The sequence below is a fragment of the Phodopus roborovskii genome, unplaced genomic scaffold (assembly GCF_943737965.1).
Source record: "Phodopus roborovskii unplaced genomic scaffold, PHOROB, whole genome shotgun sequence".
Taxonomy (NCBI): domain Eukaryota; kingdom Metazoa; phylum Chordata; class Mammalia; order Rodentia; family Cricetidae; genus Phodopus; species Phodopus roborovskii.
This window is the reverse complement of record NW_026126461.1, coordinates 15,306,904-15,333,391: the sequence shown is the minus strand read 5'-3', so window position 1 is coordinate 15,333,391 and position 26,488 is coordinate 15,306,904. Positions and strand designations below refer to the sequence as shown.

Below are 26,488 nucleotides of genomic sequence, written 5' to 3'. Positions count from 1 at the left end.
TTCTGATCAAGCTGCAACTTTTTATTTTTCTCAAGCATGTTATATACAGTGGTTAGGGCGGGGAAACTAGGTAAGATGGGAACTCAGAGGGGGAGGTTGTTACCTGGTAACCAGACTGCAGGATGTTCTTAATCACAGGTCATTGAAGGTGAGCAGGGTATTGGCTAGGAGGAAATGCAGGTAGAGATAAGCAGGGTGTTAGCAGGGGAAGAGGTCTCAGGTTGCCAATACCCTAACTGCATAAGGAGGGTTACCAAGTAACCTAACTGCACTCCTGTAAGCCCCAAACTCAAGTCCTGGCTGTTGTGTCTGTAAGTCCTGCTGGAGTGTCCGTGGGTCTGTAAGTCCTGCTGGAGTGTCCGTGGGTCTGTAAGTCCTGCTGGAGTGTCCGTGGGTCTGTAAGTCCTGCTGGAGTGTCTGTAAGTCCTGCTGGAGTGTCTGTAAGTCCTGCTGGAGTGTCCGTGGGTCTGTAAGTCCTGCTGGAGTGTCTGTAAGTCCTGCTGGAGTGTCCGTGGGTCTGTAAGTCCTGCTGGAGTGTCCGTGGGTCTGTAAGTCCTGCTGGAGTGTCTGTAAGTCCTGCTGGAGTGTCCGTGGGTCTGTAAGTCCTGCTGGAGTGTCTGTCAGTCCTGGCTGGCAGTTGTCCTGGATGCAGATCATCGAGGAGGCTGCGGCTGAGTCACTGAGAGGCTCATCACCTGTGCTTTGGTTTTGAAAGCACACGAACCAGTGAAGGCAGCGTGCGCAGGCCACCGCCCTCCCGCACCGGCCAGACAGGAAGGGGCAAGGAGCGCTCCAAACCTGCCGGAGAAGCCGCTGCCGGCGCCTGTCGGGGAACTCGCTTTCTCAGGCCCCGTGCCCGCGCCCGGGAAAAGGCCGCACGCCCACCGCGCTCTCCTCGCTGCGCCGCCGTGCGCTTTCCCGTCGGGCCTGGGCCTTTAAGGGACTGGACCGTTCCGGGCCCGCCCCCCGTCCCAGCAGCCCCTGCGCGCCCCCGCTTCCGGAGTCGACACCCCCGCTTCCGGACACCCTGGTCGCGCAGGCCCGGGCCGGGCGCGGGGGCGCGTGCGCGGTGCGTGCCGGGCGCGGGGGCGCGCGCGCCGGGCCTCCGCTCTCGTTGGTCGGGGCTGAGCCTAGAGCGGCCGGGGTAGGAGAACCGCGAGCCCCGCCATGTTCTCCTTGGCGCTGCGAGCCCGGGCGGCGGGCCTCGCCGCTCAGTGGGTAAGAGGCGCGGGCTGAGCCCGGGCGCTGTGGCCACGGTGGGCCGCTCCTGGGTGGCGGGGAGAGTGGCTGCGCTCGGGGAAGGCGACCCGGGGGTCCCGCCGCCAGCCACGGCCGGTCCCGCGCTCTCTTGCGCCTCGTTGCAGGCCAAGGCGTGACCGATACAGGAAAGGAGGCGCCTTCCGTTGGCTGCTTGGGCTTCGTTCTCCTGACTGCAAACAGAATTGAAGGCAGTTCTCAGTAACGGACCAGTGTGTCACAGGGTAGAATTCCACCCGCGGCTCCGGGGTTAGACCTGCGGTGTGGAGGAGGCTGGCATCGCCGGGGTGACCTTGCGAAGTTAGGGCTGTGACCCAGAGCAGCTTGCTTGCCTCTTTGCTTCGGCTGCTCGGAAATGGGAGTGTTCTCGTTCGCAGTTGAGTCTGTCGGTAATCATTTGAAGCCTCGCTGTGGGTAATCCTGCGGATTGGATTACAGTGGGGTTTTTTTCCTTTTTCTTTTGTCGTTGTTGTTTTCGAGACAGTTTCTCTGTGTAGGTCTGGCTGTCCTGGGAGCTCGACCTGTAGTCCAGGCTGGCCTCAAACTCAGAGATCTGCCTGCCTCCTGAGTGTTGGGATTAAATTGCTATTTAAGACTAGGTCTCACCATGCAGCCCTGGCTGGCCTGAAGCCTGCTAAGTGTGCCATGCTGGCTTTGAACTCCTGCCTCCCCTCCTAAGTGCTGAGATTGCGGTTGTGAGCCCATGTCTTGCTGGAGTAAGATAATGAGCGAAGTGGTCTTCGGTAGCTCCTTTCCTGTGTGCTGAATATCTGCATTTTACATCGTATTGTTGAGTTTGGTGCAGCGTTTTCATCAGTCAAGTAAGAAACAGCTCCTTGTGGGGTTATTTCATGTAAGAACATCAATAAGGCACGTATGAGTACGGTTGGTCACATCTGAAGTCCCAGCACTCAGAGGCAGGAGGATCAGAGTCTGGGTCATCGTTAGTAAGTTCAAGGTTAGCCTGAACACAATATGCCCAACTCAGATTCAAGTCCCCTACATCAACAGAAGGTAAACATGGTAGACTAGTATAGCAAGGAGCCAGATAAAGGTTTACAGTAGAGGGTAAGGGTTCTGCTTCGTGTGGGTAGGAGTGAGAGCAGAAAAGGTCTGATTGAAGCACCTCAGTAAGAGGGGCTCCTGCTAAATACGCAGATGACGAGGGTGAGGCTGCCCTCCAGAGGTAAGGGCATGAAAAGTACCACAGAGAGCAGCTGCTCGCTCCCTCTTTGAGGCAGAGGGCAACAAGAGGTTAAATGTTGAAAAGCAAGATTTTGTTTTGGGTTTTTGAGGGGGTTTCTGTAGCCCTGCCTGGCTAGGCCGGTCTCAAACCCACATCTGCTTCTGCCTCCCAGTTGCATAGTCCACACACCTGTCCTGAAAAGCAGTTGAACAGTGAAAAATAAGGAACTGTAATAAATGTTTTTGCAATTCAGAAAATAGTACATAGTACAGTTTCAATAAGTTTATTGTGTAATCAACATAAGAAAAATGGGATATTGGGGGCAGCAAATAACTCAGGACATATGAATTACCTCCATTATCTTTTTCATGTCTCTTATCTTCAGACCAGGTATACACACATAAGCTCTCTCTCTCTCTCTCTCTCTGTGTGTGTGTGTGTGTGTTACATTATATGCCTGTTCATCCAAGAGGAAGATGTCCATTGTCTAATGCTATTTCTCTTTGTTTTATTGCCTCGAGACAGTCTCTCACTGAAACAGACACTTTTGGCCATGATGTTTCTTGGGATTCTCTTTGTGCCTAGCAATGTGCTCCTACTCATTTTTATGTGAGTTCTGGGGGACTGAGCTCGGGTCCTCATTTTGAGCTCTAAGCCGTCTCCCCAGCCCAAACTTTAATATATCCTAACAAAATTTAGAAGGAACTGTTCATGGTTGTGTAACTTTTCCCCCCTATAATTTCCAGACGTACTTTTTTAGATGGGGGTGGGGACAGGGTCTCATGTAACCCAGGCTGGCGCCAAGCTTGCTATATGTCCAGTGATGGTTTGAACTCCTCATTCTCTTTCTGGGATTACAAGTCTGTGCTAGCTACCATGCCTCTTTTCTTTTAGATAATTATATGTATATGTGTGTTTGAGTTTGCACATGCACTGACCTCCTGGGAGCTGAAGGCATGGTTGGTTGAGAGCCACCATGTAACCCTCAGGTCCTCTGCAAAAGCAGTAAGGGCCCTGCCCGCTGGCCCGCTCTCTAGCCCTGATGGTTTTGAGGCAGGGTCTCACGATGCTCCAAGCTGCTGTGGGGTTCACTGATTAGTCCTGACTGACCACTGGCTTGCAGCGATTGGACCTCAGCCGCCCAGGTACTCACTACATTAAATCAGCTAGCTTGTCAGTGTGCACATCTGAACCGTCCTTGCTCTTTTAACTCTGTGTGTGTGTGTGTGTGTGTGTGTGTGTGTGTGTGTGTGTGTGTGTGTGTGGACACTTGCCATGTTGGATGTAGAGGTTGAGGGACAGTCAGTCCTCTGGTCACTAGGCTGGCTTTGCTGGCTCCACTGTACTGTCATTTAATGACAGATAGCCTTGCATTGATGGATGCTGTCTGTGTGCCTTGTATGGCCGGCCTTTACTTTTTCACAAATAGTGGGGTGTCAGAATGAACTTACCAAAAATCAAAGGAGGAGTAAGGTCTAATTAAGGAAACTCTTTTCTCGAGAGAAACTTTGAGCACATACGTTTTTCTTTTATTTCTAGATTATGCGCGTGTGGATAGCTATGAGACTAAGCGCCTTCTGAGATCAGAAGTGGGTTTTGGGCTCTGAGCTTGAGCTGCAGGCAGTTGGGAGCTGCCTGATGCAGGTGTTGGGAGTCAGATCCCCCCTGGAAGAGAACCAAGTGCTCTAACTGCTGAGCCATCTCCCATTACATTTTCCAAAGAAGGTTTGAGCCCCGCCCGTGTGCAGATGAGCAGGAGACAAACGTTTGTCCTGGCTGTGACTGTGAGACACACAGGCTCCGAATAAGCTTCTGTTTTCACCTGGGTGCTGGCCACAGTATCCTGTAGCACTGACACACTTTACAAATCAGTACAGCCCCAAGCTACAGCTTTCTATTTTGAGGTGCTGTTACATAGGCACTACATTCTAATTTACTTCCTTAAGGAATGTGCATCTTCTTTGTCGTGACTGGTAGACCAAATATAGGTTTTATTCTTTAGCTGGGCTGCTTCGAGTCTGTCGATTACAAAGGGCTCAGCAGAGCTTTGTCTGTAGAACTCTGCTCTTTTCTGTCTTGACACATCCCTTCCTGGGGTTTCTCGCTTGTCCATCCCTGAGGTTATCCGTTCCTTTGGTGGGTCAAGCCGTTTAAAACTGCTTGCCCTGCCCTTTGTAGTTTGAGCTGCCTAGCACAGGGCAGACTAGGGTTGCCTTCAGGCTAAAAGGAAAGGACCAAAATGTTGGTGTTGGCTTGGAGTATCTACTTAGCTGTTCTAGAAGTATGCCACCTTCAATCGTAGCTCTTTCCAGTTTTTTTTTTTTTTTTTTTTTTTTTTTGCTTGTTTGTTTTTTGTTTTTTTCGAGACAGGGTTTCTTTGTGTAACAGTCCTGGCTGTGTTAGAACTCACTTTGTAGTCCAGGTTAGCTTCTGGCTATCTTCTTGAACCTCTCAAGTATTAGGATTACAGGTATGAGTCACCATGCCTGGCTTACATTTGTGGTTTGTTTGTTTGTTTGTTTGTTTGTTTGGGATAGGGTCTCTCTAAGTAGTTCTGGCTGGCCTGTTGTGTTGGAGATATTTAAACCGAACTTTGCAAAATCACAGCAGACCCAAAAGAAATTTTTACCTTTCACATTAGGCATGTTGTGTATGCCTTTAATCCCAAAGGCAGCAGGGTCTCAGTGTTTTATGAATGTCAGCTTGAGCCACTTAGTGACCCTGTCTCAAAAGAAAGAAAAGGAAAAGAAAAAAGCCCAGAAATTTTATCTTAATGTGTATATGTCTGAAGAATCTTAAATCACAGATTTTTCTCAGCTATGATGGCTTTATGTAGTATACTCCTTAGTAAAGTGAAGATTTAATAATTACCTATTGAACAGTATAGCTTGGCAACATAGTATCCTATAGAGTGTGTGTGTGTGTGTGTGTGTGTGTGTGTGTGTGTTTAAATTTTCCTCTCTCAAGTTCCCCAGAGAAATTTTTACATATGATGAAGGACCAGATTGATGGGTGCTGTAGGTGTAGGTTTGGGTTCAGATTGATGGGTGCTGTAGGTGTAGGTTAGGGTTCAGATTGATGGGTGCTGTAGGTGTAGGTTAGGGTTCAGATTGATGGGTGCTATAGGTGTAGGTTAGGGTTCAGATTGATGGGTGCTGTAGGTGTAGGTTTGGGTTCAGATTGATGGGTGCTGTAGGTGTAGGTTAGGGTTCAGATTGATGGGTGCTGTAGGTGTAGGGTTTGGGTTCACATCTGAATCACTGGAGTAGTGTTCTCCGTTGATCCCAGTGCTGCCTCCTTGGGAAGAGAATGAGCAAAGTCAGGGGGCCGTGTTACTGGTAGTGATGTGGGGTGGGGTGGCGGGCTGGAATAGAAGCAGGGCCAGAGAATGCAGTAGCAGAAATAACAGTTAAAAATTACTCAGGTAGAAAATGTACGACTTAGTAATTAGTGAGAGGAAAAGGACCCTGAGATATTTTCCTCACATGGACTCACCTCCTCCCTGAATTAAAGGATTAAATGCTCCCCCCCCCTTTATTCATCTGTTTATTTTACATCCCGGATGCAGCCTCCTCCATCTTCCCTTCCCAGTCCCTCCCCCATACCTCTCCACACCGTCTTCCGTCTCCCTCCAGGGAAGGGCAGGTCTCCCATGATTATCAATAGACACAGCATATCAAGTTGCTGTAAGACTAAGCACCTCCTCATGTGGGCAAGGCGACCCCATATGAGGAGTCCAAAAGCCAGTGAAAGAGTCAGACACAGCACCTTCCCCTGCTGTTAGGAGTCCTACAAGAGGACCAAGCTACACTGTAACATATGCAGAGGGCCTAGCCCAGCCCCATGCAGGCTCCTGGCTTGTCCATTCTGTCTGTGAGCCCAGGTTAGTTGACCGTGTGAGCCTTCCTGTGGCGCCCTTGACCCCTCTGGGTCCTACACTCCTCTTCCTCAGCAGGATTCCCGAACCCGCCTAACAACTGGCTGTGGGTCTCTGCATCCGCCTCCATCAGTGCTGGATGACACCTCTCTGAGACAATTGGGCCAGGCACTAATCTGGTCAGGAAGATGGCCAGTTCAGGTACTTACCCACTGTTGCTAGGAGTCTATGCCCGGGTCCTCCCTGTAGACTCCTGGGAGATTCCCCTGAGCCAGGGCTCCACCTGACCTGAACCTGATGGCCCCTGTCCCCATCCCTACCTGCCTTCAGTCCACTCACAATCTCTTGTTAACCCCTTCCCTGGGAGAGCTGGGTGCGCCCACCACCCATGAACCCTCCTTGTTACCTAGTCTCTCTGGGTCTGGTATTGTGCTGTCCTTCCTGTGCGTCTTGAATGAAGGGGTTGTTCATGGCTTGGTGTGGTAATACATTATTAGCATGAATAACTTAGGAACATAAATTCCTCATGGGAACATCAGTGCTACTCCTACCCCCTTCCCACTTCCTTTAAGGAAGAGGGAACTTTACATATTAACTTCAGCAGAGAGTAGATGGTTTTCAGCTATATAAAATGCAATTTTATCAGGACAAATCACAGCCTAATTAAAATATAAAAAACCGTTACTTGCAAATGCAAGAAGCATTAATCTGTTCTGTTTTGATAATGGCTCTTTGTTACAGTTATAAACATGAGACAATTATCTGTTGTGCTATAAAAATTTACCTTAAATCTGTCTTTCAGTTATTGTCTCTGCTAAGTAGATAATGCTTTCACATGTTAGTTCTTCCCAAGTAATGGCACTGTCTTAAAACAACCCAATAAAAAAATATGAGAGATCAAGATCTTGCCTTTAATCCCAGCACTCGGGACAGAGGCAGGCAGGCAGGTCTCTGAGTTCAAGGTCAACCTCGTCTACATAGTGAGTTCCAGGACAGCCAAGGCTATGTAGAGAGATCCTGTCTCAAAACAAACAAACAAAAACCCAACTAAGCTTTAAAAATATTAAATGAGAAAAAACAAAAACAAAGAAAGCCGGGTGGTGGTGGCGGCGGCGCACGCCTTTAGTCCCAGTGCTTGGGAGGCAGAGACAGGTGGATCTTTGTGAGTTCGAGGCCAGCCTGTACAGAGCGAGTTCCAGGACAGGCTCCAAAGCAATACAGAGAAACCCTGTCTTGAAAAACCAACCAACCAACCAAACAAACAAACAAAAAAAAAAAAACACACACAGAAAAATAAAATTATTAATGAGGGTCTGGAGAGGTAGTTCAGTGTTTAAAAACACTGGCTGCCATTCCAGAGGACAAGAATTACATTCCCAGCGCCTACATGGTGTCTCACAACCATCTGTAACTCTAGTTCTAAAGGATCCAACACTCTTTTGTCTTCCATAGGACCATTCTTGTACATGGCGCACAGACATACATGCATGCAGAACACCTGTACACATGAAATTTAAATACTAAAGTGAGATTGAGAAATGGCTCAGCAGTTAAGAGCCCTAGTGCTCTGAGGACCAGTGTTTATTTCCAGGTACACGCTGGGCAACTCACAGCTGCCTATAATGCCATATCCTCTTCTGATCTTCATCACACACACACACACACACACACACACACACACACACACACCTACACCTACCTTTATATAGGCCTATATTCATGACATCCTCCTAGGATTACAGACAGGGCAATATCACCCCTGGCTACATAATGTTCTTTAAAAGTAAATTGTAAATTCCCAGAAGTATTACTGTGTTAAAAGATGTAAATTCTTTGAGGTTTTTCATAAATCATACTAGTTTGCTTCCCTAAAAGGCTTGTGTGAGTGTTTGCCCAATGCGTTAGCAAGCGCATTCTCCCATGCTCTCAACAAAATGGAATGTTATCTTTAAAAAAAAATCTCCAACCAAAACCTTTTCCTGATTTAAGCTGGGGATGTTTAAATGGCATGCTTTTAATTGCTAGTAAGTTTTTTAAATGTTCATGCTCTTTATTAATTTTTCTTATTGACTTTATGTATTTATAACCTCCCCAGGTGTTATTCTTTGTCACTAGAAGTGTGAAAGACTTAATATAGTTGTCAGCATAGGCAGTAGATGATGCCAGAAGGAAAAGAGACATGATAGAGGAGTAAGAACTGAGCCCGAAGATAGGAACCGTCAAGCTAGTCTGGTGTGAAGGAAGAGAGTCTGCTAAGGCCAATGTGAGAAGAGGGTTAGGTTCTTTGTCCACGTTAAACTAGCCATTTCTTACGTTACTGCACAGTAACTTTTTTCTTAGCATTTATTTAAGTGACTCTGTTTCAAATTGTTTTTACATTTTACTGTGTTCTCGATGGAGTGACTGCACTAACTGCTTTCTACTTAGTTTCATTTTTGCTTTTGGAGTGGTTTTGTTTTTTTTGAGACAGGGTTTCTCTGCATCTGTGGCTGTCCTGGAGCTCTGTAGAACATGCTGGCCTGGAAACCACTGCCTGAGTTAGTCTCTTTTTTCACAGCCTTGACTATGTCGCATTCTTTTTAAAAATTATATGTTTACAACAAGAGAAAAGCATAAGGTAGCAGTTGTTTATGCACTGACTGTCTCGTGGGAGGGGTATGGGAGAACATAGTTGAAGCAAAGCCCCTCTGGGAACTTCTCTAATCTACTTAAAATTGATATGTTATGCCTGTGCCTCGCAGTCAGTAACTAGGTATTTTATAATTAAAGCAAGATGTGCTGTGGAAATTTATTTCTAAGCTGAACTACACCTTTGATCTATGGCAAAGTGAAGTGTGTTGTTACTTCCTGTCACTTACACTTAGTCTTCTCTGGTAACCAGGTCCCCGCCTTGTGCTTCACAGACTCTGGAAATGGTAGGGTTTAGAATAACAGTGCAATTGTTTATGCTGGGGATGGCGGTACAGGAGAGGGACAAGAGAACAAAACACAGCAGGCAGGCAGGCAGGCAGAGCTTAGTGAGAAGTCTCCTTAGGAAGGGGAAGGGAAGAGAAAGGTAAAAAAGACAGAGAGAGAGAGGACAGAAGAGAAGAGGGAGACAGGGACAGTCCTGTCTGCCCCGGGGGACAGCGGGAAAGATAGTCCAGTGGTCAGGGGTCTTTTAAAGAGCTAGGGTACATACACCTGCCATGCTCAGGTGGGTGAGAGGCAAGGACAGGGTTACCACACTCAATCTAGTACCAGGGAGGCTGAGGCAAAGAAAAAAGCCAACCTGGGCTACATAGGGAGTATAATGTGACTCATTTGTGCATAGCTGTGACTCATATCACCATGTGCATTTACCATGTTTACTAATAGGGCCAGGTGTGATTTCGAAAACCTTTCATCCCCACTTGGGAGGCAGGGCAGGTGGATCTCTGTAAGGTCAGCCTGGGCTACATAGGGACCCTGTTTTAAATTGTGACTCTTCAAGTTCATGAAAATTTCTTAAAATTTTGAGTAAGTGTTGTTAATTATTTTTTAACGTTAGGGAAGACATGCAAGGGATCTGCATAAGACAGCGGTGCAGAGCGGTGCCGGAGGGGCCTTGTTTGTGGTGAGTAATCAAAACCCTCCTAATGCGGTGTCTTAAATGGTGGGGCATGTTACCACTGGCGGTAGAATCCTTGCCTAGAGTGTGCAGTGTTTGAATTAGACATGTGTGACTGAGCACAGACATGGGCACCGTGTCCATGCACGAACTCAAGAAGGTCAGAGGTGCTGTTGAACCGTAGGTACTGGTGTCACAAGCAGCTAGCTGTGAGCTGCTGCATGGGTGCTGGGAACCCAGCCTGAGTCCTTTGCAAGAGCACTAAGTCCTCAACCTCTGAGCTACGTCTCCCACCCAGACACACAAAACATCAACACCTGTGTCTGGCAGATATTGACTACTGTGGGGATCTAAACATAGCTTGTTAAACTTATTATAATAGATGTTTGGCTACAGCTGACCTTCTCAAATAGAAACTAACACCTGGGAACCTAGGAGACTGTAGGAATAAGAATTTGGGTTATTGTTTGGTAAAGTTACTATGAGCCCCAACCTGGTCGTCAGACTCCATGGTCTTAAAAGTCAGTCATGTTGGCTGGCTGAAGGTAAGGCCGTGACTCCAGAGTTTATAGTAATATAGTTAGGACATTACTACATAATAAATATATTACCTTACGAATTAGTTGGCCTCCTTATTTTTGGCTTCGCAGTTTTAACTCTAGGAGGTATCTACAAATGCCTCAATTTTGTTGTACAAGTCTGAAAGCTTTAGATGTTGTGTTTATTTATCTGATATGAGTAGTTTCTAGTGTTTGAAGTCAATGAAAACATGCACCATGATTTATGACTTAGACTTAGTAAAAAAACATTAAATTGGCCACATAGCTGAAATTATTGTCCAAAGCTTCCAATTTCTTTCCTCTTTTGATTAACACCTGCTGGGGGATGTCCTTCTGTATGCTGTGACTATGTGTTTTTCTTATTGGTTGATGAATAAAGCTGTTTTGACCAATAAACAAACAGGAAATCTAAGTAGGGACAGAGGAAGGTAGAAGGCGGAGTCAGGGAAGCCCCGTATAGATGCTAAGGGAGCAAGAGGCCCGAGCATCCCTGGTAAGCCAAGCAAGATTAATAGAAATGGGTTAATAATTATGAGAGAGCTAGTCAGTAAGACACCTGAGCCATCGGCCAAACAGTTTATAATTAATATACGCCTCTATGATGGAATTAAAATAGAGGTTAAATGAGCGGCAACAGTATAATGTAATGTACGGTAATACATATTTACATTTCAGGGGAAATGTTGATAATTTTGGGAAAAAATTTGTCTGTTTTTTTTATCTTCACATAGCATAGAGATACTCCTGAGAATAACCCAGATACTCCATTTGATTTCACACCAGAAAACTATAAGGTATGACTAAATGAACAGTGTGGATGATTTATCAAGGATTCCGTGCTCTCCTTTGTGTGATACGGGCGTTTTCCTTTTACAGAGGATAGAGGCGATAGTAAAGAACTATCCAGAAGGACACAAAGCTGCAGCTGTGCTCCCAGTCCTGGATCTAGCCCAAAGGCAGAATGGATGGCTGCCCATATCCGCGATGAACAAGGTACGGAATTCAGTTAGCCTCAGGAAGAGGAGACATCACCTGTGACAGCTTCCTTATGTAGAAATTATCAGAGTGACCATTAATATCAGCGTTCAGGAGTTTGCAACCCTTTAGTCTCTCTCTCAGAGGATGGATGGCCAGACAGACAGACAGACAGAACCTCCTTAGTGTGTTTTTGTCAGTTTCTTTAATGCAGTTTCGTTTGTTCCTTGCAGGAAAATAGACATTAATGTGAAATATCTGTCCCTCCCTCCCTCCCTCCCGTCCTCCTCCTGCGTCCGTCTGTGTGGTGTCTGCCCCCACCCACCTTTTGAGGGAAATTACTTAATGAGAAAAATCCCAAATGTGTATAGTTTAGTATGAACGTATTTTGAAAGTTAATGCAGTGTTTCAACAGTAAAATTACAGGGGGTAAAATCCCTTACCAAATGCAATCTATTAATATTTTTACATCTTTGGTTCTAGTCTTTAACAAAAGTCTGCATTTGGTTACCTTCAGAACTGCCAATCAACACACTTCTGCCTACTAATAAATACTGTAGGATTCATCTCTCTTCTTCCATGACAGGGTCTACGTGACACACTTAGCCCAGACTAGTCTTTTTTGTTGTTGTTCAGTTTGATTTTTGGAGACAGTTCTCTGTAGCTTTGGAACCTGTCCTGGAACTCACAGAGATCTGCCTGCCTCTGCCTTCCCAATGCTAGGTTTAAAGGCGCGTACCAGCACCGCCTGGCTTAATCCAATATAGTCTTAAACTTTTGCCAATCCTCCTGCCTCAACTACCAAGGCTAAGATCGGAGATGTGAAGATTAATTGCTTTCAAAAAGTTTCAGCAATTATCTTGATTTCAAGTCTACTTATATCCTGATAATACAGTAATTACATTCATGTGAGAATACAGCATTTCATTTACAAAGTGCCGTATAAAAACAATTCATTGTGCTTGACCATCTATCAGATATTTCTACTGTAGTTCACTCACTCTCATCATTTTCTAAATTTTATTTGGTTTAACTGTTAAGGTAGAATCACAAACAGGAACAAAAACAAAAAAGGCAATCATTCTTATTCGATGAATAGGAATAGACTTATCTAATAACCACAAAAGCAAATTGTAGATTGCATTGATCGTTCTATTTGCTTCATATTCTTCCCTGATACTGAAATGTGTTACAAAGCTTTATTTAACTAAATACTATCCTTGCTGTAGTGAAACGGAGCTGTAGTTACGCGGAAGAGCATTGGCCTGTCAACCCCAGCCCTGGGTTTAATCTCCAGCTCAGAAAGAAGGAAGAGACGAGAACTGTGTAATGTATAGTGCTTGTTAAAAGTGCTTCATCATTACTTTTTAAACACTTTAAAAATGCTTGAAGCCCAGAAGTCATGACTCATGGCTTCAATCCCAGCACTCAGGAGGCAGAGGCAGGAGGATCTCTGTGAGTTTGAAGCCAACCTGATCTACAGAGAGAGTTCCAGGACAACCAGGGCTGCACAGAGAAACCTGTCTAGAGAAACCAAAAGAAAAAAGTATATATGTGTACACATATTTTTTAAATTAAACTTAGTGTGTGATGTATGTGTGGACACATGCATGCCTGCATGTATGGAGATCAGAGGACAATTTTACAGAGTTGCTTGTGTGTGTGTTCAGTCCCGATTCGGTCTTACATGAGTCTCAGGGACCAAGCACAGGTCATCAGGCCTCTCTGGCAAACAAGGTCTTCTGTTTGCTCAGCCATCTTGCCATGGCATTGCATCTTCTTTTGAAAACTGTTTCAATAATGAGGAGTCTCTTAAGTCTTGGTCCTAAGGCTGCAGAGAAAGATGAAGTGACTGACTGTAGAGTGCCTAGAACCACACCTCAGCTAATAAACATAGTAATCGCCTCTCATGCTTTAACATTTTAGGTGGCAGAAGTTTTACAAGTGCCTCCAATGAGAGTGTATGAAGTGGCAACTTTTTATACAATGTATAACCGGAAGCCAGTTGGGAAGTACCACATTCAGGTCTGCACCACTACACCTTGTATGCTTCGTGACTCTGACAGCATACTGGAGGCCCTGCAGAGAAAGCTTGGTATGGGGCTTCATTTCTCCCGTTAACAAGACCAAGATCAGCCAGGGTGTGGTGGGGCACTTAACCCAGCACTCGGGAGACAGAGGCAGGCGGAACTACAAAGTGAGTTCCAGGACAGACGGGGCTACATAGGGAAACCCGGTCTTGAAACACCTCCGCTACCCGTGTGTACATACCTATAATGTCAGCACTCAGGGTGCTGAGTTCTAGGTCAGTCTAGGCTATCCAGTGAGCTCTGGGTCAGCCTGGGCTATCCATTAAGAACCTAGCGCGACAGCCTTCTCTCTATACTCCCTGCCCTCAGATAGAATCACCTTTCTTCTGGAGCTGACATTTTCTCCTTTAAATTTCAACCCCAATGTAGTGTACTCTCTTGGTACTTAAAAAACATATTTACTTTTAATTCTGTCTAGCTTGTGTTCTGATTCTCAGCTTCAAGTTTAAGCTTTTAATCTATGTTAATCATTAAGTATGTTTGTAAAGCTTCTAGGAAAATTGTCTCATATGTTATCATATGTCACAAAACAAAAAGACAATGCACGGGCTGGAGAGGTGGTGTAGGAAGAGAGCATGTGCTGCCCTTCCACGGGATCCAAGTTCGGTTCCAACCCAGCATCTCTTGGGCACCAGCACCTACGTGCATGAATATACACACAAATGCACATGTGCGCGCGCACACACACACACACACACACACACATACACATGCACACACTCAACTATAATCTCAAATGTCCATGCTCTTTTCTGAGCAACAGAATAAGTAACAGCATAGGAGTACTGCTTCACAACAAAGAAAATGTTAAATAGGTATAACTATAGCCTATTTATAAAACAAGTGGGCACTTCCATACAAGCTGCCATTTTTGAATCTTTAACTTTGTGAAGTTAAAGTATATACCCTTTCATTTTTCTCCCTGTACTAAAGACACAGCTTCACACTGGAGGGGAGGACTTTCACACTGGAGGGGAGGACTTTCACACTGGAGGGGAGGACTTTCACACTGGAGGGGAGGACTTTCACACTGGAGGGGAGGACTTTCACACTGGAGGGGAGGACTTTCACACTGGAGGGGAGGACTTTCACACTGACTTGCATCCTCAGCATACCCCCCCACCCCCCACCCCCGCTTCCTATTTTTACTTATTTTGAGGTAGGATATTACTGAGTTGACCAAGCTGTTCTTGCTGGTAGTCCTCTGCCCTCAGTCTCTCAAGTAGCCGGTCTTTGCCAATTGTGGCTTTTTCCCTCTTTAATACAAGTCCTTGCGTGTCACAGACACATCTGAGTAATGTTGAAGTATATAAGGCAGGAAGCTCAAGTTGACCCGTAAAACCCACCTCTGAGGCTTTTTTAGATTCTGGTAACTGCTTGGTATATTAGTTAAAGAAAGCAGATTTGTGTCCTGGTTTATTATGAAGCACATTACCTGTGCTTACACTGAGGTGACACTTTGGACTTTTGTGTAGCGGCACAGCGCTTGCTTGCATCGTTTTGCCCTTATGGAGTTACTCTGGTGTTCTCATGTGAACACACCTTTGCATGCTCCGCATGTTGTGTATTAAGACTGATTGTAAGAATCACGCTTGCCATGTTTTGCCAGTGTCTTCCCTTGAGTGTATGAGCGCTCATTTTCCTCACCCCCTTAATAATCTTTGATCCTGTTTTGAGTCTTTGCCAATCTGATAGTATAACTGTGCTATTAGCAGTCCGACTATTTACTTTTTAATAACTCTTTATTTGTATGTTTAAGTATGTGTTTGTGTAATACCCACAATGGCCAGACGGCTTGAGACTGGAGTTAGTGGCTGTGAACCATGTGTGGGTGCTGGGAACTGAACCCAGGTCCTCTGCAAGGGGCAGCTGGCGCTCTAACCACTTTGTAGTTTCTCCAGCTCCTGATTTTACTTGCTTCTTTGTTTTGAAGCTTGAGGACAATTTTGTTAGCTTAAAAGAAAAACCCCAAAGCAGGCAAGTTGTAAATACCTTCAGCTGCGTATAGGAGTGAGAGAAAAGAGGTAGGCATGGAGGTCTGCCCCGTGCCAGACAAGCGGCTGGGTGGTGAAATAGTTTAGTCTTACCACAATGTGAATGGAAACTGAGTATACACTGGTCTCCAGGCTTTAATTGCTGTTAAAGGAACGAGCCTGCTTAAGAAAGCTAAGCACTCTGGCTTTTGCCTATAGTCCCAGAGCTCTGGAGCCTAAGGCAGGCAGGTTGTCATTAGAGTCCAGGCCTGCGCTTCTATGTGAGACCCTGTCTCAAAAGAAAAAAATAAAAACAACAACAAAAAAACAAATACAAAAATCAAAAGACAGAAGGAAATGAGCACCATACTATTACTTATTCATCTATCCACCTATCCATCCACTCACCCACCCACCCATTCATCCATCCACTCACCCACCCATCCACCCACCTATCCATCCATCCACTCACCCACCCATCCACCCACCTATCCATCCATCCACTCACCCACCCATCCACCCACCTATCCATCCATCCACTCACCCACCCATCCACCCACCTATCCATCCATCCACTCACCCACCCATCCACCCACCTATCCATCCATCCACTCACCCACCCATCCATTCATCCATCCACTCACCCACCCACCCATTCATCCATCCACTCACCCACCCATCCACCCACCCATTCATCCACTTGCCCACCCATCCATCCATCCACCCCATCCTTCCACCCACCCAAACTTCCATCCACCTACCCATCCATTGAGACAATATCTTAACATACAGTACAGGCCGGCCTTGAACTTGAGATCTGTGTCTAACTTTGCAGCTGCTGATTTACATATGTCCACTGTCATGCACGGTTCTCTTTAAGGACATTTAATGCACATCACTTTTTATACCCTCTATAACATATTGTTGATATGTCGTTTTTCTTAAACCATATTGCTTTTAAGCTATAATCGATTTCTTACAGCAATCATTTACATTTTTTAGGAATAAAGGTTGGAGAGACTACACCTGACAAACTTTTCACTCTTATAGAAGTGGAATGTTTGGGGGCCTGTGTAAATGCACCAATGGTTCAAATCAATGACAACTACTATGTGAGTATTCAGCTTCACTAAGCTAATGTCCTATAGTATCCTACTTAAAATATGTTATTTCACGTGTTGATTCTTGAGTTACTCATTTAGAAGAGACTATTTGCTTAAGTATCTAGAAGGTTTTAAAAGAATTACCTTCAAATATTTTGTATTTTTGTACAGGATATGATAAACTTGAGTGTTTTAAATTGTAAAGAATTAATTATTTACGTATAGTGGAAACAAGATGTAAGGCAGCATTTTAGGGCATTTACTTAGATAATATTGTCTGTTGATTGTATTATTTGCAGAAAAAATTATACAGATAAGTAAAGCACCTCAAACCTTCTTTTTCTCTCTAGGTACTATCATTTCGTGTGGATTCTTATAGATGTTTTAAAGCTTTTTCTGTATGATCTGTAGTAATATGTCATATTGCTTAAGTTTTTAAAATAGATGAAATGTATAACATACCTCTATTACTGTAAAAAAAAAAATGTGCGCTGGTGTTTTGCCATAGATGTCAGGTCCCCTGGAACTGGAGTTACAGACAGGTGGGTGCTGGGCATTGAACCCATGTCCTGTAGAAGAGCAGCAGTGCTGTTAACCCCTGAGCCCATCTCTCCAGCCCCTTTGCTACTTTATACCTTACAGATTTTGTGCTTGTTTCTTTATCTTTGACCTGTAAGTTTTCTTGAGGTGTTTTTAATATCCAAGTTTTCTTCTTTTTTAAGTTTTATTTATTATGTACCATGTGGTTGCTGGGAATTGAACTATAGACCTCTGGGAGAGCAGCCAGTGCTCTTAGCCTCTGAGCCCTCTTTCCAGCTCCTACGTGTGGTTTTCTAGTTAGCATTTTGAAATTACTTGTTGGCCCAATTATATCATGGTTTGCAGTTACTTTATTTTGTTAGTTTATTTTTCTTTGTTTGTTTGTTTCTGTGTACAGCCCTGGCTGTTCTGCATCTCACTCTGTAGACCAGGCTGGCCTCTACTCAGAGTTCTACCTGCCTCTGCTTCCTGAGTTTAAAAGCGTGTGCCACCACCATCCAGCTTATTTCTTAGAAATAGTGTATAGAGATTCCTTGAGGTGTTTGTTGAAGATAGCATTTTCAATAATAGATTGACCTTACTTTTCTCCTGCTTCCAGAAATGCTAATGGTGCCTCCAAAGCTGATCTCTATACTTTTGCCCATTCTACAATGCCAAAGTTTCCAGACTAGAATTTTTTTTTTTCAAGGCGGGTACTTTCTAGCTTATCCTTATATTAAATATACAGGCTTCTTTGAATCTTAATTTTGTGTGTTAGGTTTGTCATGAAGATTTTTTTGTGTGTGTGCTCATCTGGGGTCTTGTTTTTTGATATTTTTTGTTGGGTTTGGCCTCTGTTATATCTTCCTCAAATAGGAATTAGACAGGACTTTGTATGAAGCATAAATATTGATACAGTAGTCTAGAGGCTTTTTTTGTTTGTTTGTTTGTTTTTTGTTTTTTTCCCCTACTTAGTAGTTAGAGCTTTAAACTCGGGCCTCTGCTTATTCATCACAACTCCCGACGATCATTACCCCTTGTACTACAGTGTCTCTTCAGGGTTAGGGTTATTTTCTTGTTTCTTGGCACTTCTCTACTTTTTATTGTCTTACTGTTCTTATGGCTGTGAAGAGACACCATGACCAAGGCAGCGCTTATAAAAAAGGAGAGAGTTTAATCCGTGGCTTATGGTTTCAGGTTTAGGAAGCAGGGCAGCAGGCAGGTGCTGGAGTCCTAGTTGAGAGCTTCACCCTGCTCTGCAGGCAGGGAGAGGGAGGGAGGCTGGGCTTGGGGTGAGCTCTTGGAACCTGGAAGCCCACCCCAGTGGCTTCCTTCAGCCAGGCCACACCTGATTCTTTGAAAAAGAATTCACATAGATGGGGGACGGGGTGCTATTCTTATTCAAGCCATCACTTAAGTAAATCCTCAAAAACAAGTTCAGAGTGAGTTAATCAGTCAAGGAACTTGAGAGAGGCAGGGAGACAGTGGTGGGTGGTGAGGCCAGACCTTAGATGCAGAGCTAAAGCTTTTGGTGTGTATGTATTGGAATTGCTCAGTTGTAGCTGTCTTGGCAAATAAATGAATTAATTTTAAGGATTTACAGATTCTTTTACAGCAATAATTCATCAGTGGTTTCTTTTTTTCTCCAGGAGGATCTAACACCCAAGGATATTGAAGAGATTATTGATGAACTTAAAGCTGGGAAAGTTCCAAAACCCGGGCCAAGGTATACCCGTTTATATAATAAACTATGATGGCATGCAACTTACATGAAGTATCATAAGCTTAATTTTAAGAATCTTATACTCATGTTCACAGGAGTAGAATGGAAGTTTGCATACCTAAAGCTGTCATCTGAGTAAGATATACTTTTAAAAACTCTATAAGATAAGGCTGGGGAGATGGTTCAGTGTTGGTAAAGTTCTTCCTTGTAAGCGTAAGGATTCGTGTTAGAATCCCAGAACATGTGAAAGCTGAGGGGGCATGGTGTCTGAGCTGTAATCCAGTGAGATTCCCAGCAGGGTGTCTAGCCAGCCTGGCTACAGCACAAGTGGACAGTTGAGCAGGGGACATTGGCGCCTTATGTAAGGTAGAGGATAATATAGGTAGGCACCTAACATTGACCTTGGGCCCCAGGTGCACGTACATGTGCAAACATGCTTACATACATTTTATACACGTACATATCTGGGGGAAAAATGTTATCTGACCTCCCAAAACATCTATATTGAAAGAGACTCTTCTGCAAATAGAAGTTATAAGTTCATGTTGCTGGAAGGTTGCTCTGAAGTTAGCTTCCCAACCTCTTATTTCCACCTAAAGATCCAGTTTTCCCTCTCAGTTGTATAAATACAGGGCAATTTTAAGTATTTTAAAATTACCATGTTCACCAGTATAATGTGTATGTGAAGGTCAGAGGAAAGTTTATAGAGCTGGCTCTCTTACCCCTGTACAAAGAGTTCCAGGGACAAGATAATCTTTATTACTGTTTTTCCCTTAGTGCAAATTTGTTTAAATATCTCTTCGAAAAAATAGTTACTTTTCTTGAAATAGCTATCTTGTACCCCTCCTGTCTTTTTTTTTTTTTTTTTTTTTTTTTTTTTTGGTCACTGGGTCTTTAATTGATTATCCTAATGTGACATAGTTTGGTCTCTAATTACAGTACAGCCATATGCCACATAATGACATTTAATCAGCAACAGACCACAGATAGTTCCACAAAGTTACAGTAAAGCTGGGAAGTTCCTTTTATTAGAGACTCACTATATAGACCAGGTTAGCCTTGAACTCAGAGCTCTGCCTCAGAATGCTCAGATTAAAGGCATGTAACACCACACCTGACCGAATTTTTTTTAAGAAAGAATTTGTAAAAACTAATCACTAATATCACTACTTGCTTTTCTTTTCAGGAGTGGGCGCTTCTGCTGTGAGCCAGCCGGAGGCCTCACGTCTTTGACTGAGCCACCCAAAGGACCTGGCTTTGGTGTACAAGCAGGCCTTTAATTTATACTCAACTGTAAAATTGTTCCTGGAGAAATAAAATATGAACCTATCTACATATGCTTTATACTGTTTATTCCCACCTGTACACATGGTAGTAACCTAGCAACTTAAAGCTGTTAGAAACACCCCCCTAGTCTGTCTGTGAAGAATGTTATCATCAAGTACTCTAGTCACCCATCTTAACTGCCAGGTCATTTCTAGCAGTGTTAGCTTATTGTGAAGTAAAAGTTCTCTTTCCCATTTCTAGATGTGGCAAAATTTTCTGTTAACATTCTCTTTTTATAAGCTTTATATCAGTATTTCCTTTAAACATTGTAATATTTAAGCATACAGTTTTACTGTGTTTCTAACTGGGAAGGCCTCACTATTAGTAATGGGGTAAGAGGTTTTCCTCTAAAAGCTTGTATTTGTGCATGTTCTTTGAGACAGGCTTCCCATTCTGTAGCCCTGGTTGTATATGGACCACTGCCCCCACCCCCAAGTTTCGGATTACAGTAACAGCATTACTTGCAGGAAGAAAAGTTAGAACAATTTGATGTTACAGCATTACTTGTAAGAAGAAAAGTTAGAACAATTTCATGTTATCCTTGACTATAATCTTGTTTTCTTAGATACACTATTAGGCTCTCACTATTTAGACTGACCTGCCTTGCCCTTGCCTTCTGAGTGCTAGGACTAAAGGTGTGCCCCAGACACCACACATGGTCTTTAACTGTATAGTTTGGTTTCTTTGGCTACATTCTCAACATTGAATGCACACAAGAATTAATTGATGGAGTTTGTTAGCATGATGCATTTTAAAGATGGGTGAATGTGGACAACATGTTTGTATGAAACTATCACATTCAATTCAAAAAGGCGGTAATATGGTACCTTTGAAAAGTCAAATAGCTTTAATTCATTGAATAATCAGATCGCTTCAGGCTTTATCAATCAGTGGCCTTACAGGTGCCTCATTAGAGTAATAGGCACTTACAAGGCAGAGGCAAGTTGCTTCTGAGTTGGAGGTCAGCCTGGTCTATGTATCCAAGTCCATGTTAGACAGCTGCTTGGTGAGACTGTCGGGAGCGTGCACGCGCGCGCACACAACACACAACACACACACACACACACACAAACTTTATGTGCCTGGTACTCACCAGAGCCAGAAAGCGGCATTGGATACCCTGGAACTTAAATTGTAAATGGTTTAGAGTGGTCTTGTGAATGCTGGGGACAATTGAACCCAGGTGTTACAAAATAACACCAAGTGCTCTTAACCTCCAAGCATCTCTCCAGCTGTGCCTATAAAGCCTGACTAACTGGTTGTAATTGCGACTTAGGGGTTTAAGTTCTGTCTTTTAAAAGTTCTTGCTGAAACTACAGCTCTGCACTACATATTCCACTGTAGAGCCCTTGCTTGGCACGCCCACGGCTCTAGGTTCAGTTCCCGGTACATACAGTTGTCTACGAGGTTCCTAGAGTATTTTTTTCTCCACCATAGAGCCTATTGACCTAAAAGCAACTTTTTGTTTCTTGTCACCCATATCAAAGTTAGGTGTTATATTCCAATAGCAACCAAGTGCTTTCCTACTGTTCATACTGTTTTCTTTTTTCTTCATATGAGAGTTACCTAAGGAAGAAGATCCTAATTTTTTTACGCAGGTTTATGTCCCCATCAAGTGCAAAAGCCAGAATACTGAGGTTATGACAGTCTCAAGCCTGTCATTGAGGTACTAGCGGATACCGAAGGAGGCCACAGTTTAACGATGAGGGAAGAGGATGGTTTCCTGGAGCTGTAACTTGGGTGGTTAAGGCACAACGGTTGCCGGCTAACCGCTGCAGATAAAAGCCTTCAGAGGAAGTCTGGGCACAAGCAGCTTGAGACGCTGACATTTCCTCACGCACCCCTCGAGACTCAGGGTCCCAGGTGGACAAAATGTGCTGAAACTTCAAAATGGTGGGAGGATCGATCGCGTGGTCACCGCGGCGCTCTGGGCACCGGGTGCGGCCGGCCGGCCGGGGGAGCAGCTCGGGGCGCCGCCAGCAACCCCAGGCGGCCGTGCGCGCTTCCTCGCTTCCTCCTCCGCCGCCGCCTCCTCCTCCGCCGCCGCCTCCTCCGCCGCCGCCGCCGCCGCCTCCTCCGCCGCCTCCTCCGCCCCCTCCTCCTCCGCCTCCTCCTCCTCCGCCGCCGCCGCCGCCTCCTCCGCCGCCTCCTCCGCCGCCCCCTCCGCCGCCCCCTCCGCCGCCCCCTCCGCCTCCTCCTCCGCCGCCGCCTCCTCCTCCGCCGCCGCCGCCTCCTCCTCCGCCGCCGCCTCCTCCTCCGCCGCCGCCTCCTCCTCCTCCGCCGCCTCCTCCTCCGCCTCCTCCTCCGCCGCCGCCTCCTCCTCCGCCTCCTCCTCCTCCGCCTCCTCCTCCGCCGCCTCCTCCTCCGCCGCCTCCTCCTCCGCCGCCTCCTCCTCCGCCGCCTCCTCCTCCGCCGCCTCCTCCTCCGCCGCCTCCTCCTCCGCCGCCTCCTCCTCCGCCGCCTCCTCCTCCGCCGCCTCCTCCTCCTCCGCCTCCTCCGCCGCCGCCCCCTCCGCCTCCTCCGCCGCCTCCGCCGCCTCCGCCTCCTCCTCCGCCGCCGCCGCCGCCGCCGCCGCCGCGCGCCCCGCTCCTCCCGGGAGCCCGCGGACGGGCGCGCCGGGGGCGGGGCACGGCGGTCACGCCGCCCGTCCCGTGCCTGCGGGGGTCACGTGCCCGCCGCGGTCACGTGCTCGCGCCGCAGCCAATCGCGCGGAGCGCTGTCCGGGAGCAGGGAGGCTGTGGCGAGAGACCGGCCGCGACCGGAGATGTTTTCGAGCCGGGCCCCGGCGGCGTCAGGGGCTGCAGCGGCGGCGGCGGCGGAGACGGCGGCGGCGGCGGCCACCGGGCGGCCCTCGCTCAGGCGCTGAGGCCCCGTGCGCCCGCCCAGCCTCGCGTCCGTGCGGGCCAGGGGGGCGTGGCGACCGCAGGGGAGGCAGGAGGGCGCGGTTTGCAGCGCGCCCCGGCCGAGCCGAGCCGAGCCGGGCCGGGCCGGGCCCGAGCGCCGCGCAGCCGAGCCCAGCGCAGCCGAGCGCAGCCGAGCGCAGCCGAGCGCAGCGGGCCGGGCGCCGGGAGGACGCCCGCAGCCGAGTCAGGTAGGGGTTGCGCCTCCGCCGGCCGCGCCCAGCCGCCGCGCGCAGCCCGGCCCGGCCCTGCCCGACCGTGACGGGCCGCGGGTGGGCGGCCGCCCCGCCCGGCTCCCCGACGGGCCGGGCGGCCGCCCCGGCCTGGCCTCGGCCGCGGCTCGCCGGAACATGGCGCGGCCGCCGGCGCTCCGGTGCGGACGGCGTCGCGGGGGCGCGCCCCGCCGCCGCGCGCTCCCGGTGCCCGCCCGGCGCGCTGGCGCTGGCGCTGGCGCTGGCGCTGCGTGCGCGGATGTCGGCCGCCCGCTCGGTCGGTCGGTCGGTCGGTCGGTCGCTGGGCCGGAGGAGGCGCGGTGGTCCCGGGAGAGGTGCGTGGAAGCGGAGGGGCGCCGGCCGCGCGGAGCCACTTGGGTCCCCAAACGCCGGCGCGACCTGCCCGGCCGACGGCTCTGTCTCAGCTTGTGCCGGTTCCGGTTGGAACGGTGTTGAGAGACCCTGAGAGCACGTTGGAATCTTAGGTGTGATTTTTGAGAGTAAGGTGGGATGACGCACCCTTCAGGATCCAAAGCGTTGAACAAACGGTTTGTACAAAGAGGGTCGCCCGAAGCCCAGCTGCCAGCTGCTTTGGGGAGCACGGGGAGAGTCGTCGAGGATGGAAGGGGACAGTGTTGCACTAGTTGAGCGCGTAGGACACCTCTGAAACGGTATGGTTGTCGGGGCTGTCGTTTCCGCCGGACACCCCTTTGAACTGGGGTGAAGTGTGTTGCAAATCCCGCCACCAGTGACGCCCTCGGGATCATCACCGATTCTGTGGTTGAGAGTGTTTCTTCTTGTTTTAAAATGGTCTGAGTCGGTTATAAGGGAAGACTGAGCTGTTGGAGTAAGTCATCTCTTCACTAAAAACATAGGCTGTTGAAGATGCTGGTCGCTGATGTTTCTCAGTTCATCAGCCTTCACACAAAGGCTTTGCTGGAGATTAACTCACTGCTGGCGATGTGTGCCCTGGTGGTGCGTTAGAATCGCCGCTGTAGCCTTATATTACCCTTAAAGGACATTTCACTGTCACATGTAAATGTTTAATACGTTTGTTTGCGGGTGTGGAGGCCAGAGGACAACTTCCTAGAGTTGGTTCCTTACACTCTGTGGGTCCCAGAGCTCCAACTCCAGCTCTGGATTTGGTGGCAGGTAGCTTTGCAGTCCCGAGCCATCGTGACTGCCTACTGTGAGCCTTTCGAGAGGCCTCTCATTTGGGTTAAAAGCAAAAACATGTAAAAATACGAAAAACTGTCCCCGGAGTTTATAGAGGGAGAAAGGCTTGACTAAAGAATCCTTGATGCTCCACACACGCACACATCAAATTCCTAAGGCTGTACCAAATAGCTGGGCTCAGCACAGGCTTGAACTGTAACTGGATGTTCTGTTTGGAGAAGGGAAACCAGAGGGATATCAGAATTAAAAGTAGAAACCCTTCTCATTTTCTTACCGTTTCTGTATTTTAAAGTTATTAATGTAGTTTATGGACTAAGCAGAGCTGAAACCCGTGGGAATCTGGGTGTGCATCCTGTGAGGTCTGTTTGAGGAGGAGTTAAGTAAGAGCAATAGTGAAAGAAAGAGATCAGTGGCTGGAAAGGTTCTGTAGTCTTGGTTTTTTTGTTTTGTTTATTTTCAAGACTGGGTTTCTCTGTGTACCTTTTGCTGGCCTGGAACTCTGTAGGCCAAGCTGGCCTTGAAATTACAGAGATCAGCCTGCTTCTGGCATACAAGTGCTGGGGTTAAAGGCCTGTGCTGCCTCCACCAATGATCGCCTTTGGTAGTGGCTCTCTAATATCCAGGAAAGCGTAATGGAAACAAGGAGTGAACTGGAAGAGAAGATGATTTTATCAAGATTACGGTGTTGCTGGGAGATGTATCTTGGGCAGTAGAGTGCTTGCTTACCTCGTGGGATTTTACCCCAACGTCAAATGAACCAGGCTTGATAGTCCACACCTACGGGGTCTGTACACCCAGCCCTCAGGAAGAGGAAGTTGGAGCAGCAGGTCAAGGCTGTTTACATAAAGTGTAAATATGAGGACCGATTCTCTCACTGGGGAAGGGGAGGCAAGCAGAGCCCTGGGGACTGGCTGGCCAAGCAGCCAGCCAGATTGACAGGCTTCAGGATCCGTGAGAGACCTAGCCTCAAAAAAAATTACAGTGGAGAGCAGTCGAAGATGTTGACTGGTAGCCTCCATGCATGCATTACACACATGCTTACATAAATACATCCACCACTACTACGAAAAATGTTTAGCCTACATGGTGAGTTCTAGGCCAACCTGAGATCCGCCGTCCTGACACCCATTTTCCCCATCGAGGTTACCGGGGAAAGTGACTGACTATTTCTGAAGTGGGTTAGAGAAATAGTAGTCAGTTGGGATATTTGAAAAGGATTACTTTTTAAGTATGAGGTTTTTCTTTAGCTGATTATTAGTTAAAATTTTCTTTCTTTTTTGATTTTTAAGACAGGGTTTCTTGAGCACTGAGCCACCTCTCCAGCCCCTTGAAGGCTTGTTTTTGGTTATGTGTCTGCAAAGTGTCTGCAGAGGATGGAGGTGCTGGGTTTCTGGTGCTTGTGAGCCACCTGATATGAGTGCCAGGAACCAAACGATACCCAAGCCTCCCAACCAGTTGAGACTGCAGGCTTCTCCAGCAGCTCCAGTTTCAGAAGAGCATCACCTTGAGTCTGAAAAGAGACTGTCTTTGTAGGAAGTCTGAACTACTCCAGCACACACACTGGAGGACACTGGGGTAGCATCGGTTAGGCGGTACTTCCCTTCACTTGCAGTAGATTGCTTCAGGGTTGTCTTTCTGATTGGGGATTTATTGCTAATGTATACCTGTCATGTACAGGGCACATTTGGAGAATTAGTCTTAGAACCAGAAGTGAATTCATGTTTTCTAATCCATGTACTTCATGTTTCAAATGAAAAAGTAAAGCTTAGTAAGGAGGTCCATGAGTTATAGTTGTCTGCCTTAGTGATTTGTCTAGAGGTTTCTTGCTGTGAAATGCTAATGTGTCCTTTATTTAGGAGGAGCTTTATGAAGTAGAAGAAAAGACATTGAACTCTGAGAAGGCCTAGATTTAAGTTCTTTGTCACTTTTATTTTTCCTGACAAGTCATGTGACATTCAGAACCTTGCATTTTTCATCTACCAGAAATAATTTCCTGGGTCTGTAGAGTGCCTGCTTGGAATG

At 46.9% G+C, this 26,488-nt stretch overlaps 1 protein-coding gene across 1 annotated transcript; it reads left to right on the top strand.

The window, feature by feature from the left end:
* Positions 1 to 1,152: 1,152 nt before the first annotated feature.
* Positions 1,153 to 20,185, top strand: Ndufv2 (NADH:ubiquinone oxidoreductase core subunit V2). Its single transcript, XM_051190897.1, has 8 exons — positions 1,153 to 1,218; positions 9,850 to 9,915; positions 11,201 to 11,263; positions 11,346 to 11,462; positions 13,371 to 13,539; positions 16,510 to 16,619; positions 18,779 to 18,855; positions 20,039 to 20,185. Exons 1-8 carry the CDS (start codon positions 1,168 to 1,170, stop codon positions 20,130 to 20,132), a joined length of 747 nt encoding a protein of 248 aa, XP_051046854.1. The 5' UTR covers positions 1,153 to 1,167; the 3' UTR covers positions 20,133 to 20,185.
* Positions 20,186 to 26,488: the final 6,303 nt, after the last annotated feature.

Excerpts from the sequence above, each read along its gene's own strand:
- Ndufv2 (XM_051190897.1), top strand. The coding sequence starts at position 1,168 with ATGTTCTCCTTGGCGCTGCGAGCCCGGGCGGCGGGCCTCGCCGCTCAG. Across the intron at positions 9,916-11,200 it reads CCGGAGGGGCCTTGTTTGTG|CATAGAGATACTCCTGAGAA; the intron begins GTGAGTAATCAA and ends ATCTTCACATAG. Across the intron at positions 16,620-18,778 it reads AAATCAATGACAACTACTAT|GAGGATCTAACACCCAAGGA; the intron begins GTGAGTATTCAG and ends TTTTTTCTCCAG.